The sequence below is a fragment of the Petromyzon marinus genome, chromosome 18 (assembly GCF_048934315.1).
Source record: "Petromyzon marinus isolate PM22_M1 ecotype Great Lakes invasive population chromosome 18, UKy_Petmar_22M1.pri1.0, whole genome shotgun sequence".
In the NCBI taxonomy this organism is placed as follows: domain Eukaryota; kingdom Metazoa; phylum Chordata; class Hyperoartia; order Petromyzontiformes; family Petromyzontidae; genus Petromyzon; species Petromyzon marinus.
The window spans coordinates 8971301-8990586 of record NC_133684.1 but is presented as its reverse complement, the minus strand read 5'-3'; the positions used below and the strand labels follow the sequence as shown (position 1 = coordinate 8990586).

Genomic DNA, 19286 nt, shown 5'->3' with positions numbered 1-19286 from the left:
ACGCGTCACCGAGCACACTGGCGACGGCTGTAGCCGTGGACAGGACAACATCGATCATCGAGCTGCACTTCTTTGCCTCCAACAACAACAACAGCCTGCACTGAGCAGCATGGTGAAGTATGGTCAAATAACCCCCCCCCGCCCGCCCCCCCTGCACCACAACTCACATGGAGGAGAATAGAAGGACGAAGCCTCTCATCCAGCAGTGGATTAATTGATTAAAAAAACAAGTACAGTGCCACGACGGACGCTGTCCAGGTTTTCTGTGGAATTCCTCGGTCAACCTTCGCTCAATTCTCCTCTGCTGCCCCCCCCCCCACCATTACAATGTGACTCCCCTTCGCACAGCCGCCCGGTGCCGTCACCCATCCCTACCCTCGTTCAAGTCCAGGCTCAAGCTCTTCGTCGTTTCCTCTGCCCGCGACTACGACCAGACCTTCCCCCCCCCCCCCCCGTCGCGTCGTCCGTGCGGCGGCCGTCTCGGGGTGCGGTCGCGTGCAGGCACCGCGACGTCCTCGCCGTGCCCTCGCCGGCAGTTCCCACCGAGTAACGAACGGCAGCGGCCTCTTCACCGCCCGCGGCGCTGCCGGGGTGGTTTAGGGGCACCGACGTCTGCACGCGAGCGCGAGACCGCGGCTGGCACTCACGGAGGCAACTTTCGAGAGCCGCATTTCGGCAAAAAAACTAAACAATTTTTGTTTGTTCTCGTGCCAGGTAAGGCCCACTGAGCTTTGTAGCTTTTTTTTCAGAAGAGACTTGGCCACAAATGACAGCTCTAAGAAGCGGCTTGTCGCGTGGTAATATATAGCAGCGAAGTACGCGAAAACGCGTGACGTCGATTGTAAATGGGGAGGGAAAAACCGGAGGAACTGGAGAAGAATCCAAGCGACCATGGGGAAAACATGCAAACTCCAACTATACAAGCGTCAGGGTCGGGACTGAACCCACGACCTCCTGCATAGCAGGCGAGGTAGTTAACATCTCGGCAGTTGAACCGCACAGCGACGCGAGTTCGCGTGGCTGGTAGCAAGGCGAAGGGGCCGTGCCACGCACACCCCGAGTCTCTTTTAAATCCACGGGGGCTTTCATTGCCGAGGTTTTGAATCTAGGTTTCGGCCGTTCGTGATTAAACCGGGCTTCCAAATGTCGCGAGCCAAATGGTCTCAGCTCGCTCAGTAACGACGGCGGAAAAAAACGCTGTCGCTAAGTTTAGCTCTGCACTTTCGTTGGCGATCAGCATTGATATATATGGGTTTGACCATAACGCAAAGTACAGATCTCTCTGTGGCAGCGGGAGTGGTAGAATGCTGCCCCCTGCTATGAGGATCACAGCTTGCTTGAAGGGATCTCAGCAGTAGTTCTATGAAATCCACTTTCAGTGTTCTTGTTCCCCTTGTACAACCCAACGAGGTCTCACCATGCTACAAAGGACATCTACATCTACCTGTCATAACTCGACAGGGATCAAGGGTGGACATTAGTAAACAAACCAAAAACCTGATCCAAGCCATCTTGCAGACTCTGCTCCATGACCTCTAGGCCCCGACGTCCCGCAGGGTAGGATTCTACGGTTTCCCGGGGTCACGGAGGCTAGTGCCCTCATCCCCTCTCCCCATCGCCCCCTTCCCCCGTGCAGAGGTCAAACCGATCCCCGGGGGCACGAGCAGACGGTGCAAACCCGTGGGGCCGCATCAGGCCTCTGTGGCGGCTAGGCCCAGTCGTCATGGCGACGCGACGACGGGCCAAATAGCCAGCAGTGCAGAATGACGACGCGCAAGAGTGTGGACAAGCGCCTCAAACATGATCATCATCAGCCATGATCTATACACTGCTGGTTCTGCTATGAAGTGCGACATTCCACACGTCCCACCAACGCAGAGCATGGTTTTGCTGGGCGCCCAACCAAACCAGCTGGGCTGCCCCCCCACCCCGCACGCGCCCAGAGGCTACGGAGATGCGGGGGACCTCGCTCGTGCCGCCGAGGAAGACGGCGCCCGCGCCGCCCGGTTCCGCCCGGCAACACCACGATCTGCCCTGACGGTCTCCCACCATCTGCCGTTAGGTCTTCTCTTCCCCTCGACCGCTGAAGACGACCTCACCGTATCGAAAGAGGGAAGAAGCAAGTGTGAACGTACTATTATCATTTTCATCTTCATTGTTCAGTTCAGTTCATTTTGGTATAGCCCTGTGAGCCATGCGGCTCTTGAATCGGGTGCAACCACAACAAACAAAAAAACTAAAACGCGAACAAGAAAAACATCTTAAAGTGACTATGTGTTGACTGTGAAAACAGAAAATCCATGGGGAAAAAAACAGCAAAAATATTCCTGAAAAAAGCACAGTACACCAACGCTGTGTGCAACAAATCCCAGTGGGATGCAAGTCAAACAACAACCACCACAAGAAAACTTAGATTAAGGCCATCAGTCTAACTCCGTACTACAACAAAACAAACATGTCCAAACCAAACAACGTTTTCCAAATCACCAAAAAATAAAGCCATAATTGCAACGTAACAGTGATCACAAGGACTGTGACCGAAATTTTACAATAAACTACATAAATAACATGTAACACCAAACCCTAGAGCCATAGCTGGCTGCATGAGTTACTCCACAACAACAGAAGCATCGGTTGTAGTATCAAATTTTTCAATGAGCAGCACGCTAAATCAAAATACAGATAATACTTTGCAGCGTCATCCGGAGCGAAACATTTTATTTTATTTTACGCCAATGAATTCAGTGGCAGCTAGGGGTGTACAACTCCTCTAGAGCAGTTTTGAGAGAAGATCTCATTGGTAGCGATTCAAGTTGCAGTTTTTTGGCAATAGCATTCCAGACTCTGGGGGCATCAATAGCAAAGGCCCTTTCTCCAGTTTTTGTACGGCAATAGGGAATGTGAAGTTGGTAAATGAGTGAAGACCTGAGGTCAAATTTGTTCTTTGAACCAGAGAGGAGATCCAGCAGGTAGTCTGCGGATTTTTTTGTTGACCCAACTCGTAAAAATCCGGGAAGACCAGATATTTCAGGGCAAGAGGAAGACGTTCACGGGACAAACCAGGACGTCACCAACATCGTGGCAGAACCGGACACGGTAGCACGCGGAACACGCTTGCTGCGTCCCCACGGCGAACCGCTCTGCGAGCCAGGCCCCGCGAGCAGAGTCCGGTTACCCACTGCACGATGAGCTGCAGTAAAGGTGCATTGAAAAATGTTGATACTGCTACTGCTACTCCTGCTGTTATGGAGTGACTCACGCAGCCAGCTACTGCCGCAAAGTTTGGTCGTACATGTTGTGTGTAGATCGTTTACTGTTCAATTTGAATCACAGTTCCTATGATCACTGTTACGTTGTTTTTATAGCCTTATTTTGGCGATTTTGAAAACGTTTTGGTTTAGCCATATTTGTTTGTTGTAGTACAGAGTTAGCCTGATAACTTTATTCTAAATTGTCTTATGGTTGTTATTGTTTGACTTGCATCCCACTGGGATTTTTGCACACAGCGTTGAAATGCGGCGTTTTTTCTGGAAGACTTTGCTGTTTTTTCCAGGATTTTTCTGTTGCGCGTAGTCACTTTGAGATGTTTCTTGTTCATGTTTTTGTTTGTTGCGGTTGCACCCGAGTCGAGAGCCGCATGGCTCACAGGGCAATACCTAATAAATGAAACTGAAAACTGAAACCCCAACGACGGAGGTGCCTCGCGGAGGCCTGCGGGCTGCTCGTAGACCCCTCTCCGCCACCACGGGGAACGGCGAGACGGTGACAACCCGGAGCCAAACTAACGATGATCATCGCTCGCGGCGTCGTGCCGCCAGCAGCAGCAGCAGCAGCAGCTGCAGCCGCCGCCTCCTCGCACCTCGCACGAGCCGCTCACAGGCTGCACCATTCAGCTTCGTTTTGGCTTCGAGCCGCTCGCTTTCCGCTCTGTTCCACGCGTGGCCCCGCGCCACGGCCCACGTCCTGATGGGCGGGAGGAGGGGGCCGTGGGGGTCCGTGAGGTGGGGGCTGGGGGGCGAGCGGCTCGGGGGAGGGGGGGGGGCCTGCGTCCCCGCTCAGCTGACCGGCGGGGGGATCCCCTCCTCCCAGCGGCGGTGGCGGTGCCGCAGCCGTCGCAGCGGAGGGAGGGGTCAGGGTCAGGGGGACACGGCGCCCGGTGCCTCGTGTAAAGATCCACGGACTCGCACAGACACCCCGCGCATCAGCACTCAAAATCCGTAAGCGTTGTGATCCACGGAATGTGGAAACGACGCGTACAGCGGTTCCCTATTCCAGAAACCCGGAGCGGATGCACTGGAGATGCTATCTGTGAGCTCGCAACCACTCGTACCCCCCCCCCAACCCTCGGCTGCCACTCTTCTGTCCGGATGTCACGGACCTGCTCCCTCGACTGCTCTGCAGTGACCGCTAAGTCAACGAAGTGAGGCTCGGGGCAGGAGACGGCGCTGGAAGGGCAGTCACGGACCACCGGAGGTCATCTGCCGGAGAGGACGTCCGCGGGTGGAGATCGAGAGAGGACATCGCCCAGCCATCGCCGCCGACACGTGGCGATGCCGATGCCTTCATCTAGCAGTAGATCGTCAATTTTGGCTGACGATTACCTGCAATCAGCATTGGTAGTCATCATCATCATCAGTCATGGTCTGTCCCCACTGTTTCACCCAAAGTTGTCACCGTCCTCCGCAATCCTGCGAACGATCCACCGAGCGCGCTCAGACGACACGGAGTCATTCACGCCACTCCATCTCCCCGGCCGGGCGTCCTCCTCGGCATTTTTTGCCGCCGGACGAAGAGGAAAGAAATAATTCATCACCCGCACGGATCGCGGAGAGCGCAGAGAGATGCGGATTAAATAAAAATTAAACCCTCCGCGCTACCGCTGCGGAGCCAAGATAACTCTCAAAATAGTACACGTAACCTGAGAGTGAAACTTCTCTCACGGCCCTGCCTCCCCCCTCCCATCCCCCAACCTCACTTACCCCCCCCCCCCCAACCTCCGCCAGCTCCCGACTGTGGGAAGGGAGAGCGGCGAACGGCAGTGAGAGGAGCGACAGCGGAGGAGGCTTCTGCACTCAATTCTCTCTTTGTCTCCAGGGACGAACATTCCAGCCGAGTGCCCACCTCACAACATCGCTCCCAGCTGCAGCCGCCAGCCCACTCACAAACACCATGTCGCTCTCTCCTCTCTCTCTCTCCTCTCGCTCCATCCCTCTGTGTGCCGAGGTCGATGGCAGAGGCGATGGGGACCAGTTTTTTTTTTAGGGCGCCGAGGGGCAAAGTGCGTGGTCCCTCGCTTTCAATTCGTGAAGGGAAGAGACGTCGATGGGCAGATGGAGGTGTGGTGAGGCGACACGCAGAGAAGAGATGAAGATGAGGGAAGAGGGACTCTGACAAGATGGAGACGATAGAGATGACCTAATTGGCTGTTTTATGTTAATCACACCGATAACAGTTGATATTGTATGCAGCCCTTTTTTTGTTATTTATCCGGGCCCCCCCCCCTTCAGCTATTTGGGGCCCTGCACTTTTGCTTGGTTTCCTCGTGCCCAGCGCTGCCACTGTAAGCTTGCGCCGTGCTTCCTGACGCACGGGAACCAGCGGCGAGAATTTGCTTGCATCCAAGTCGGCCGGTTGCGTTGGGGAGTTTGCCTCAAAGCGCTCACCATCCTCCACGAGGTCCGGCTGGCCTCGGTTTCTCCACGCTCTATTCACTGCGTGTTGAGCCTGACCCAATGACTTCATCTCTCACCAAATGTGTTCCGGGTCGCCGGTAGACTGGAGCCTCCTCCCCTGCAGGCAGCACTGCAGCCGTTGCACCATTCTAGTAGCCAGAGCCGGAGGACGCGGTCTCCCAGACCAACGGTTTTGTCTCGACCATGCTGTGGTCATAACCACCACACTTGCAGGTCATAACCACAGACTCGCTCACTCACCCATTCTCACCTCACCCACCCACACACTCACCCGCTCGTCACAACAACGCATCCAACTCAACCACCCACTCGCCACACTTGCATGTCATAGCCACAGACTCGCTCAACCACCCGCTCGCACACCACACGCACCCGCACACCACAACTTCCAGGTCACAAACAACGCATCCACTCAACCAGCCACTCAACCAGCCACTCAACCACACTTGCAGGTCACAGCGCTTCTCTTTCTGCCACTTCCCTCGCACTGCTCCGCTTCATCTCTCTTCCCGAGGCTGTCTTTGTGGATGTGGCATCAATATTTCCCGGGCCACGGACAGGGAACAGACGCAGCCGAAACTTTTGAGCCCCCTCCTGGCGCGGACCGCACGCCGCACCAACCCACAGCACCACCGCCGCCACCGCTCACGGGATGAACGCCGGCCGTCCGCCACGGACACCCACTCCAGGATCGTCGCGCGGGGCAGCCGGGGCAGCCGGGGCAGCCGGGGCAGCCGGGGCAGCCGGGGCAGCCCCAGCGTCCCGGGACCCCTTCCCCGCTCACCGCAGGAAACCTTTTTCCCCACGCAGCGAAATTTCCCACCGTGCCCCTGGCGGTGGACGAGCCGCCCACAGACGGCGCCGAGCCACATCTGCGCCACCGCCACCACCACAGCAGCAGCAGCAGCAGCAAGCCGGGCGGCTCCAGCAGGGGGTTAACGGCCCACACGGGAATCCGTGGATTTTGAGCGGTGGAATTGGACCGTAAAAATGAGCAGCAGATTGGGCCGAGGAGGAGGTGTGTCGCACTTCCAAAGGCCTAGGAATGTGTCGATGGATGGGGGTTATTAACCAACACCACAGTCATCAGTCATGCTCTATGCACCGCTGGATGAAGGACTGAGCAGGCCATCAACATTGTTCACGATCCTGCGACGGAACAATCCACCCAGCACCGGCACACGAGCCGATGTCACCGCTGCGTCTTTTTCGTTCCATTCCTTGCCTGCCACTCCATTATTATTCTTGACCATCGGCCATCGCCCCCCCCCCCCCCGCCTTCTAGCCGAGACGCGTCTCGCCCGAGTCCGCTTCGTTTTCGTCACGCTTTCAACGAGGTCACGAACCTGCCTCGATTCCGCCAGTCCACGTGCTTCTCTCTCTCCGTCATTCAACAACAGGCCCCGTGCATCCGCCTCTCGACGCATTCTCGCACGCTTTTCAGTTTCTCTTCCAATATTTGTTTGTGAACGCGTCTCTCTGTGCGGGTACGGCATAGCGGGTGGTATGCACACAGACGAGATCGTTAGCATTGCCCGTGTGGCGGCCCCCTCCCCCCTCCCTCCGTACCCCAAGGCCCCCCTGCCACCCCCCCCCCCCAGGATTGTATTGCCCCCACATTAAACAAGGCCACGCTGCAGGGCTGGTCCATCGCGGCCAGTTGGCAGGGCATCGTCACGGTGCCGGTAGGCACCGGCCGCCAGCCGGGCGCGAGACGGTGCCCCCGACACCCGCTTGCTAGAGACGCACGCACACGTGGGTGCGTGCGTCCATGCAGCCCCCCCCCCCCCCCTGTTCGTCGCTGTGACCGCCGCTGCATGAGACCGAGGACCGAACCCGACGACGTCGGCGGCGCGGGGGGCCAGGACCGGGCATGACGGCGGCTCGAGGTTCGTGAAAATCAAAATGACAGCACGGGAGCAAAGGTCGCCACGGCCTCAGAGGATCCGGCTGGGGGGGGGGGGGTGACGTCGCCTCTCTCGCTCGCTCTCCCGGGGAACTCACGGCCAGTCAAGGATCTCATTTGTGGGGGCCACAATGTCTTGTGCCCCCCCCCCTGATAAAAGGTTAACCACATATATGGACATCAAAAGAGACCGCTTCTGTGCACGGCATCACTTCGAGCACGTCGTCGGCGACCCCGGGAATATTTCCGCACCGGCACACCACATCCAGTAAACCTCTCTCGCTATGGTCTTTGTTTTACTGGTCACGTGCCACCTACTCCAGTCTACCAGCGACCCGTAAAATGAGGACCCCCAAGCCTCTACTGCTGCTACTGCGTGACGTCAGGGACCGTTGACCCGAAACGAGGCTTCTCTATCCCGAAGCTCGTCGTGGGCATGTGGAATTTCCGCCACTGGAAATTCCGCGAGAGCTGCCCCTAGGGCGGTTTAAAAACACGGAGGACACATCGACTCGTCGCTCAATACATCCCGGCCGCCGTGCGATGTCAGAGCACGTGGGCCTGTGTTTGTACGCGCGCACAACAGCAACGGCTCCTCCTCGCTAACTCCGCTCGAGCGAGGCCAGAGATCGGCAGAAGCGTGGGAACTCATTGAGTCACGGCAACCACCCACCCACCCCTCTCTTTCCCTCCCCTCTCTCGCCTCCCCTCCCTCCCCTTCCTCTCTCTCTCTCTCCCCTGCCTGCTTCTCGTTCTCCCCCCCTCCCTCATTTCTCTCCCCTCCCTCTATCCCTCTCTCTCTCCTCCCTCTCCCCTCCCCGTGCCTCTCTGTCCCGAGCGCTGCGCCGCGAGGCATGCGAGGTGGAGCCTCGGGGCTCGGCGAGCCGTGCGGTTCCCACGCTCGCAGACACGAGGCCCGCTCGCTCACAAGATCGCACAAGACACAGATCCCCCGGGTAGCCTTCACACACTGCTGGGGCAAGTGCTGCGAGCGAGCAGCGCCCGTTAAGGCCGGCACGGCACACGAGGTGGAGGGTGGTCAGCACCACGCCCGACCGCCTTTGTCTCCCGAGTGGCGACTTTTACACACCGCACCAGGTACTCATTTGAGGCCGAGTCCCGGTTCAGATTTTCATCACTGGGTGTTGGCCGTGAACGGGAATCGAACTCGGGCCCGCCGGGTTCGTAGCGCAGCGCGCTAACCGCTACACCACCGCTCTCCATACGAAGACAAAGACAAATATCCCCCGTATAGACTTAACATACTATAGGGGCAAGTGCTGTTAGCGAGCACCTATGAAGGCCGGAACGTTACACGAGGGGGTGGGTGGTCAGCACCACGCCCGACCGCCTTTGTCTCTCTAGTGGCGATGTTTACACACCGCACCAGGTACTCATTTGAGGCCGAGTCGACCTAGGGGAGGCCCGGGACCGGTTCAGATAATCGTCACTGGTGTTGGCCGTGAGCCGGAATCGAACCCGTGTCGCCGGGTTAGTAGCGCAGCGTAGCGCTAACCGCTGCACCACCGCTCCCCACACACACGCGCACCGGTTCGACACCGACCCAGCCTCACGGTTACAGTTTAACAGTAAAGACAATTGTAATGGACGCGAAATCATCGTGACAGTCACACACTCATTCACTCATTCTCACACACACACACAAAGATAAAGACAAAGATCCCCCGTATAGCCTTAACAGACTGTAGGGGCAAGTGCTGTTAGCGAGCACACACTCTCACTCATTCTCACACACACACACTCACACACGCACTCTCACTCATTCTCACGCACTCACACACGCACTCTCACTCATTCTCACGCACTCACACACACTCACTCATTCTCACACACTCACTCAAGCTCACACACACACGCACTCTCACTCATTCTCACACACACACGCACTCTCACTCATTCTCACGCACTCACACACGCACTCTCACACACTCACACACACGCACTCATTCTCACACACTCACACACACGCACTCACTCACACACACGCACTCACTCTCACACACGCACTCACTCTCACACACTCACACATTCTCACACACGCACTCTCACTCAAGCTCACACGCACTCTCACTCACTCTCAGACACTCACTCATTCTCACTCACACACACTCTCACTCAAGCTCACACGCACTCTCACTCATTCTCACACACTCTCACTCACTCTCAGACACACTCATTCTCACACTCTCACACACTCTCACACGCACACCGACGCACCCTGTCAACACTGGAGCATGCACACATCCGCTGCCACGTACTCCGCAACGTGGCAGCGGCGCATTCACAGCCTCACAACAGCAGCAGCCGCCGCCGTCCGTCAGCTTGCGGTGACGTCACAAAGGCGCCTGTGCCAGGCTGGGTGCACGAGCGAGCCGACCCGACAGCGCTCGCGCGCTCGACCACCGGCGGGGGGGGGGGGGGGGTCGCCACAGCGAGCCGCCCCCATCGCCGTGAGCTCGGACGGCGGAGTCATCAACAATCCCCCTCGGGGGAGTTTGTCCGCTATTGTCGAGGTGCAAGCGCCTCAAGGAGAGCACGGGGGGGGGGGGAGGGGGCGCCTTTTATTTTGTAGACTCGGGCCGTGTTTTGGCAGGAAAAACGTCGGGCGAAGAAAGTTGGTAAGCTCAGACGGGGTACTCGTCAACTCGGCGAGCCGCCAGGAAGCTCGGTGAAGTTATCCAAGGGGGCCGTCCATAAATGACGTCACGGGATTATGGACCCAACCCCCTCGTCACACGGCGTCACAAAAAGTCAGCCCCCCCTTAAATGACGTCACAAAGCTCTGCACCCCCCCCTCCCAAAACCATATTTCCATTTTGAAAATAAAACATGTTTCAAATCGCTTTAAACTATTGCCATTGTAGTGCGTATTTAATGTGGCGCTGCACTCTGATGTTGTAGGAGAAACATTTATTAAAAAGTCCATTTAATTAAGTAGAACGCGTTGTCTATAATTATTTAAAGTTGGTTGCGCATTTTGATGTGACGTCACATTTCTCACCCCCCCCCTCGTCACACATCGTCACAAATTTCTGACCCCCCCTCCCCCCAGGTGCGTGACGTCATTTATGGACGGCCCCTAAGCGAGGCATTTGTAAGCTCGGATCTTGGGTTATGAGTAGCCCGACGGCGACCTGCCAGGCCGGGTCACACGGACAGTGGAACGTGAGGAAGCTCAAGCTAACCAACAACTTGCCTTCAAGCGCCGCCGTTCCACTGTAAATACAGCCGCCTCTACCAGACGACTCGGGGCTCTAATGCCTCGGTCAGGGACTCACAGTGCTGACTCAGCGCTACCTGGAAGCCGTTGCGGTATAAAATCCTCACCGGTCGGCCACAACATTGCCTGTGGACGGCCACAATAGCGTTCTGTCTGGCCACAACCTCGCCTCGAATGACCTGCAGCCTCGTGCCTCCGGTTTGACCACCACATCACATGTGTGGCCACAAACTCGCATGTCTGGCCACCACATCCCCCTGCACGGCCACAACCTCGCCCTGGGTGGCCACCCACAACCTCGCATGCGTGGCCACCCACAACCTCGCCCTGGGCGACCACAACCTCGCCCTGGGCGGCCACAACCTCGCCCTGGGCGACCACAACCTCGCCCTGGGTGGCCACCCACAACCTCGCCCTGGGTGGCCACCCACAACCTCGCCCTGGGTGGCCACCCACAACCTCGCCCTGGGTGGCCACCCACAACCTCGCCCTGGGTGGCCACAACCTCGCCATGGGCGGCCACAACCTCGCCCTGGGTGGCCACCCACAATCTCGCCCTGGGTGGCCACCCACAACCTCGCCCTGGGTGGCCACCCACAACCTCGCCCTGGGTGGCCACCCACAACCTCGCATGCGTGGCCACCCACAACCTCGCCCTGGGTGGCCACAACCTCGCATGCGTGGCCACCCACAACCTCGCCCTGGGTGGCCACCCACAACCTCGCCCTGGGTGGCCACCCACAACCTCGCATGCGTGGCCACAACCGCATGCATACCTCGTCCGCAGCCGCTAATGACTAGTGTTATAATCGACGCGGTAATCATCCCACAGCGAGAAGGATTGGCAACCCCGCCTGAAAGGGAGTCGCGAGGCTCGGCGTCGCTCTCCTGGATGAACGGGCGTCATAAATAAATCTGACCGGCCAGACCTGGTTTATCGCTTGTAGCAGCTTGTTCAGATTTGCCTCCTTCACACACAAATAAACATCATTCGTTTGTGGCAGAGGCCTGGTGGTAACCACACACAGGAGGTGGATGGTGGTCAACACGACGCTTGGCCGCCTTTGTCTTGCGAGTGGTGACGTTTGCACACTGCACCAGTTACTCATTTGAGGCCGGGTCGACCTAGGGGAGGCCCAGGCCCGGCTAAAATAATCGTCACTGGTGTTGGCCGCCAACGGGAATTGAACTCGGGTCTCCGGGTTCATAGTGCAGCACGCCAACTGCTACGCTACCACAGCAAGCACACACACACAGCACGCGCACACACACACAGCAAGCACACACACAGCACGCACACACGCACAGCAAGCACGCACAGCATCGCCGCCACCGCTCGCTTTGCTTGTGGTAATTGCTCCGAGCTTGGGCATCGTGTTTATTTTTTCACCTGTACCGGACGCTCTCTCACACACACACATCCTCTGTTTGCACACTCATTAAAGCCTCCAACACAGAGTAACTCCACCGCACTGCAATACAACTCATTTGCAATGACGCTCCATCGCCCCAGAACTGCCAGCCAGGCCAGCCAACCCTCCCCTCTCGAGCGGCTGTGGAGAAGCTACGTCTCGAGGGCCAGGAAACGTGGCCCAACTTTAATCCACGTGGCCCGTGGACTTCATCTCATGCACGGGCCCGTGGCCACGAGACCGACCGCTATCAAAACAGCCTTGCAAGCGACGTGGATCCGTGGACTCTGAGTATCGCAGTCGCACCGATTGGCTAAGCCAGAGGGGGGGGGCCCGATATCCACCGGGCAACCATCTCAGCACGTTTCCAATGCTCGTGCTGCGCTCAGCCGCTCCCTGCCCCCGTCGCCGCTCGGTCGCCGCTCGGTCGCCGCTCGGTCGACGTTCGCGTCACTGTTGCGTGGCGCTCGTGCGGCGTCCATAAAAAAAAAGTTGTTGGCCCGTCCACGGGCGTCTTGGAAGTCTTGTTGGGGACCGCTCGGGTAGGCAGGGGAGAGAGAGAGAGAGAGAGGGGGGTGGGGGGCTCACCGACCCCGGCTCCCGTGGGAAACGTCGGGGGCGCAGCAGTTGACGCCGGCGACACGACGCCCGCGGCGCACTTTCCATGCGACAAATTGGGCGGTGGAGAAGCGCAGGCCTCGGTGCGCGGACGGGACGAGGCGACGCGGGGGCGGAGGCGGCTCAACGTCCCCGGCGCTAGAGGCCGGCGGCGCCCGTCTGCAGAGCGCGGCGCTCGACAACTGGACACCGCTCGGCCCGGCCAGGAAGTCGGCACTCGCTCCACCGCACCACGGGGCAACCGCCACAGGATGCAGGCGACACGAGGGGAGCGGGGTGGGAGGCGATGGGGAGGCAGGCGGGCGGGGGTAGGAGGAGGAGGTCACTGGTGGTGTCACGCGGTGGCTCACAGGCAGTCGCACGATGACTCTCGCTGCACTTGAACTCCAACCCCTGCGCCCAGTGCCGTGGTGCGGTTGGCATGGGTACCCGGTGTAAACAATTAAAATGGGGCCCATTTCCCTGTAAAATTCTGCCCATGGCTATCTTCATAGCCCGGAGCCTGGGCTCCTTTCGGCCTACGAGCCTTGGTGCAGTCAAACCGCCTGCACACCTTACAGCTACGTCACGACACACAAGCTTCTGCATGCTTAAGGTCTCCCTGGGAAGATAGAGAGAGACGTCTGGTCTAAAATTATGATGACCGTCTCGTGTCCTCTCTAGACATGACAAACCTTGGCTTATAAATGACCTCTCAGCACATCCCGAGCCAGCACACATCCCCTCCACACCGTGGAGCTAATGGGATTTTTTTTTTCCAATCACATCGTGTTTTCTGCTTCAGTCGGCAGGAATTGTCTCCATATGTAAATGTTGCCGCACTGAAGGTGAGCGAGGGGAATATTTACAACATATCAAAGTGACCTCTCCATGTGTGTGGGCTCACTGTGGCCATGCTGCAGCCACCGTTCTCACGCAGTGGCCCATAGTCTCACCTCGAAAAGATAAAAAAATGATCACATCATCTTACACGGTCTAACAGCCTCCCATTAGTGGCCTCTAAGCTCACAACAGATAGACAATCATCTCAGTGGCCCATCATCGCACAGTGCCCATATTCTCACGATGTCATCTAAATGGCCCCTAACCTCAGTGGCCAATCATCTCTCAGCGGCCCAATAATCTTAATGCCCCATCATCTCACATCACGAAAAGGTCACATTTTTTACCACCAAAATATCAAGTCAATGGCACTACACTAGTCCATAAACTATAGACTGACCCATCTCATGTTGAAATGACCCACCACTTCACAAAAGTGACTAACCATCTTACAATTAAGTGGCCCATCATCTCACACGCACTGCTCCAATAATCAGCAGCTCTAGAGCTCTAGAGCTGCTGATTACTTGGGGGTGGGGGGGGGTGTCAGTGGTTAGGTCTATCTGTCACTGGGAGGAGGTTGGGGGGGAGGTTGACCATACTTCACCACGCTGGTCAGTGCGAGTTGGTTTGGTGAATGTGCGTGGTTCAGCCCCCGTCTCTGGCGAGCTGGGTGTGGGGGAGAGCGAGTCGAGTTAACGCCCCCCCCCTCTCCCTCCTGTGGCGAGGGCTCACAAAGGGAGCAGGGGGAGGGGAGGCAACTCCTGCCCGCTGAGCTCGGGGCCTTAGGTTCGCATCCCCCCCCCACCCCAGCAGGGCTAAGTCAACCCCCCCGTGTTGATAATGACACGGTCGTGAGTATGTAGTCATGCACGTGTACGTAACAGTATGGCTCATAGAAACACACACACACGACTTGCACAACACACACGACTTACAAAAGACAAAAGGTAAAGCTTTCACAGTATTTTGGGCAAATGGTGTTAACGAGCAACACACCTATGAAGGACGACACGGCACACGTAGGGCGTGGGGGTGGCCAACACCACGCCCGACCGCCTTTGTCTTCCCAAGTACTGTACTCATTTGAGGCCGAGGGCACCTAGGGGAGGCGCAGAACCGGTTTAGATATTCGTCACTTGGTGTTGGTGGCCGTGAACGGGAATCGAACTCGGGTGGCTGGTTTTGAAGCGCAGCGCGCAAACCGCTACACTACCGCTACCCACATTACAAACAATCCACTCAAGTTTCACACACACGTTACAATCACGTTACACACACACATTACACACGCGCGTCACACACACACGTTACACACACACATTACACACGCGCGTCACAAACCACGTTACACACGCGCGTCACACACACGCACGCGTTGCACAGACAGCACAGTACGCTTGTTTTACAAGACGGGAGGTGTGTAATCCCCGGTCTGGTTGTAAATGTGTGTGCGTGTTAGATTACGCGTCTATTTAACTGTGTCTGTTATCGAGTGGGGAGCGGTGGGGTGTAGCGGTTAGCGCGCTGCAATACGAACCTGGCGACCCGGGTTCGATCCCTGCTCACGGTCAACACCGGTGACGATTATTTGAACCGGTCCTGGGCCTCCTCTAGGTCGACTCAGCCTCAAATGCTGTACCTGGTGCGGTGTGTAAACATCGCCACTAGGGAGACAAAGGCGGCCGGGTGTGGTGTTGGCCACCCACCCCCTCGTGTGCCGTGCCGTAGTGACGTCACCGGACTTTATAGGTGCTCGCTAACAGTACTTGCCCTTACTATCCGGGGGGAATCTTTGTCTTTGTTATCGTGTACGTGGGAGCGGTGGCGCAGTGGTTGGCCCAATTGCGCTCCGAACCCGGCGACCCGAGTAACAAATCAATTCCCGCTCACAGCCAACATCAGTGGCATAAATATATCAACCGGAAAGACCTGGGCCCCCCCTCCCCCCCTATAGTTTAATAAAAAATTGGGACACCGTGGTGCGGTGTGTAAACATCAGCGCCGGCGAGACAAAGGCGAGCAGGCGTGGTTTTGAAGCACCCACAACACCCTCCGGCCTTAATAGGTGTTCGCTAACAGCACTTGTTACCGTTGAAGGTAACACGGAGGGGGGGACTATGGCTTTGTCTTTGTTAGGGAGTGTGTGTGTGTGTTACAAGTGCACGTGTGTACAGTATATTGGTGCGTGTTGGTGTGGGGAGCGGTAGCGAAACGGTTAGCCCGTCGCGCTAGTCGAGACAAAGGCGGCCGGGCGTGGTGCTGGCCACCAACCCCCTCGTGTGCCTTGCCGGCCTCCATCGGTGCTCGCTAACATCACTTGTGTCGATGTACACGAATACACCTCTCGTAAAAACACCCCCACCCCCTCCGGCGCCATCACATTCACAATCATCATCGTGTCCGCGCTCCCCTCGTGCTCCGTGACCCGCCACTCGCGCGTGACGATCACCCCCCCCCCCCTGCCGCCGTCTGCCGTGACCTCACCTGAGACCCGGGTTCAGCTCAACCCTCCTCCACCCCCTCCCCAAGCCCCATCCGCGCCACCGCCAACACACGCGCGACCCTTCATCCCACGCACCCCCTTCACTTTAAATGCCACGCTGAGCGCCGAACGTGCTTTCGCAAACACGTGGAGTGGGGAGGAGGAGAAAGGAAAGGGCAGCTTGCGTAGTGCACCAGCAGTAGACTCCTCCAGACCCCCCGCGAAGCAAACGTCTCCCCCACAGCCCCCCCCCCATCCCTGCCCCCACCTCGCCCCCCCCCCCCGCCCGCATCGCGTGCGACTCACAGCCATGGCCAATTAAATCATTCCTCTTGCAATAGCAGCAAATAATGATGATGATTCTCGAAGTGTCACGGTGTTTATTCAGCAAGATCGGCTCGCCGAGTCTCATGGGCTCACTTCTAGAGAGGAGGGTCCTGCCACCTAGGGACATTTGGAACATTCGTTTGAAGAAAAAAAGTAGTTTTGTTTTGCTTTGAACGAGAGGCATCCAGAGAAGCCTGGAGAAAACCCACCACGCGTGACGCATCCGAGGGTATAAACAACACCGACAACGAGTTCACAAACCCGCTTGCTCTACTGGTCATGTTCCCGACAAAGTTCGCGAGCCAGCAGCGTCACGAATCTCTGCGTGACCCACCAACCCTTTGCCTCTCACGTGCGGCGCTGCGAGTGGAGGAGACGGCTGAAACCGCCTAAGTTGTCGCGCAATTCAACCCTTGCGCTCAAGCCACAAGACGAACAGTTCGCGTCGAGTTCCCAACGGTTGTGGCGCGAAACGTCGGACAATCCACCACAGCGCAACAGCACCCCCAAATGCACAAACACCAAGAAGACCGCGGCTGGCCGATGTGGGAAGCCACCTCGAGCCGCACGCAAACCCGCCCGGAACTTGACGACCTCGCGAGACGCACTCACCGCGATGAGCGCTAGCGCTCGTTGATTCCTGCTCAGCGACGCGGGGGACCCCGCTGGTCCCGAACCGCCGCTCCACTCCGTGCCCGACCCGGGGCCCCCTGCCCCCGCTCCTCCTTGCAGCGGGGTCCCGACGCCGGCACCGGCGGGGCCTCCTAGGGGTGGTGCCCTGGTTTGGGGCACCGAACCCCTGCGGGCCCTCGCGTGCAGCGCGTCGCTGTGACGCCGCTCGCGCTCTCGCTGTCGCGCCCAGCTCAGCTCGTAGCGGCTCTCGCAGCTCAGGTGGTGCTGACGGCACTGCTCGATCCGCTGCCGGAGCCTCTCCACCACCGCGGCTCGCCGGTGGCTCAGCGGCTGGCTCAGCGGCTGCTGCTGGTGGCTGGGGAGCGGGGGCCACGGCTCCCCGCAGTCCCCCATGGCTGCTGCACCCCCCCCCCCAACAACAACAAACGCGCCGGAGTTCGTGTGGAGGAACGAGACGAGGGCCGGTTGCTGGTTCGAGGTTGTTGATGTGGTGGTGGTGGTGGTTGAAGGTGGTCGTGCAGGGCTACAGGCGGCGACGCCACGGGGTCACCCTGACAGCCCCGTGCAAGGGGACGCGAACCCCAAACTTTGTTGTCGATGACGGTGGCAGACGGACAAGTTCGGTCGCTGGCTGCTGCTGCTGATGTTGTTGTTGTTGCTGTTGTTGTTGCTGTTGTTGTTGCTGCGTTTCCCGACGCGGTTACGTGGAGACACAGGGCAGGAGAATCACTCCCGCGCCGCTCTCCCGTGCTTTCATTAAAGAGTTGGGAAGACAACGCGTGAGTAGTAACGGCGGCAGGAGGGCGACGACGACGTTGTTGGACGTGGATGGATGGAGGCAGTAAGGGTGGTGGTGGGGGGGGGGAGAAAGCCCCGGCGAAACGCGTCCCTGCGCTTCGCCCGCTACATTCCTCGGTGGGACGCGTCCGGGACTCGCCAGGCGCCGGTCGCGGCGGCGGCGAGGAGCGAGCGAGCGAGCGAGTGGAGAGAGATTCCGTGCGCCGCGTTCGTGTCGGCAGCTCCTACATTCCAGACAGCGTGGTGTTGTCTGGAGGAGGGAGGGGGTTATGGCGAGGGGGTCCGAGGAGGTGGGGGGGGACGACACCCCCACTCTTGCCCCAGACGTCTCGAGTCCCCGCGGCGCGTTCAGCGGGACACGTGCGCGCGCTCTCACCACCGCGCCGGGCACAGCGAAGAGCCCCGCGTCTCCCCCTCGCGCTCTCTCTCCCCCTCGCAACACGCTCGCCTCGCCCCCGTCTCCTCCTCTCGTCCTCCCTCCCCTCCCCTCTCACAGTGCGCCGCGATGATTCACTCGCTGGTTCCCCTCCTCCCTCCTCCTCCTCTACCCCCTCCTACCTCCTCCCTTCCGCTCTCCTCTACTCCTCCCCCCTACCCCCCGACTCGCTCTCGCACGCACCCCCACCACAGACCAAACTGCACGCACAGCTCCCCACCCACTCGCCCCAGCCTCCCCGCCTCCCGATCAGGCTGGGAGGCGTGGCCACACCTGGACACTCCGGTTTAATGAGTGGTGGCGAGCCCATCCACGCAGCGTGTTGTTGTTGTTAATTAGTTAATTGGTCAATTGCTCGTTGTGCCAGTCGCGTGAACGTCACACGTTGCGGCGGCTTCAAGAACAGCGATCACGGTCCGCTCGTCACCACCCCCCCCCCCCACTGTCAATCCACTGCTGGATGAAAGCATCTCCGTCGATCAACCGCCGCCTCTCGCGATGCTGCGGCGTGAGAAGCGCTCCTTAGCCTAATACAAACAACACTGGCGGTACATAAAATGCCTACGTAAGTATAATCGGGAGTGAGAATGCAGTGTTTACGCTGGAAGCTAATGAAGTGAAACTCAAGCGCATTCATAACGATCGAGCCGTCCTTTCTTCGCTCTAATTGCGTCCCTGCTGAGTAAGTGGCCTGCTTCTTGTGCTGGAGGCAGCGCGGTAAGCCGACAAGACGACGACGGTGGTGGATGATGGCGAATTATGGATGGTAGGCATATCAGAATCATAAATGTATTCATCCTGGAGGAATCCGATGAGCTGTAAAGCTCTTTTTCACAGTTGCCCGGTAACATGTCAAACAACTCCCATTATAGACGGCAATTTAAGACCGAAACAGGGGGAAGTCTCCACAACTCT

At 58.1% G+C, this 19286-nt stretch overlaps 1 protein-coding gene across 1 annotated transcript in view; it reads right to left on the bottom strand.

Moving 5' to 3' along the window:
* The window catches only part of LOC116943485 (uncharacterized), an 85848-nt gene extending 67423 nt beyond the window's left edge, over positions 1-18425 (bottom strand). The window contains exon 1 of the mRNA XM_032956314.2: positions 17117-18425. Coding sequence (XP_032812205.2) covers positions 17117-17530 — 414 coding nt within the window. The 5' untranslated portion in view covers positions 17531-18425. The remainder of the gene's footprint in view (positions 1-17116) is intronic.
* Positions 18426-19286: the final 861 nt, after the last annotated feature.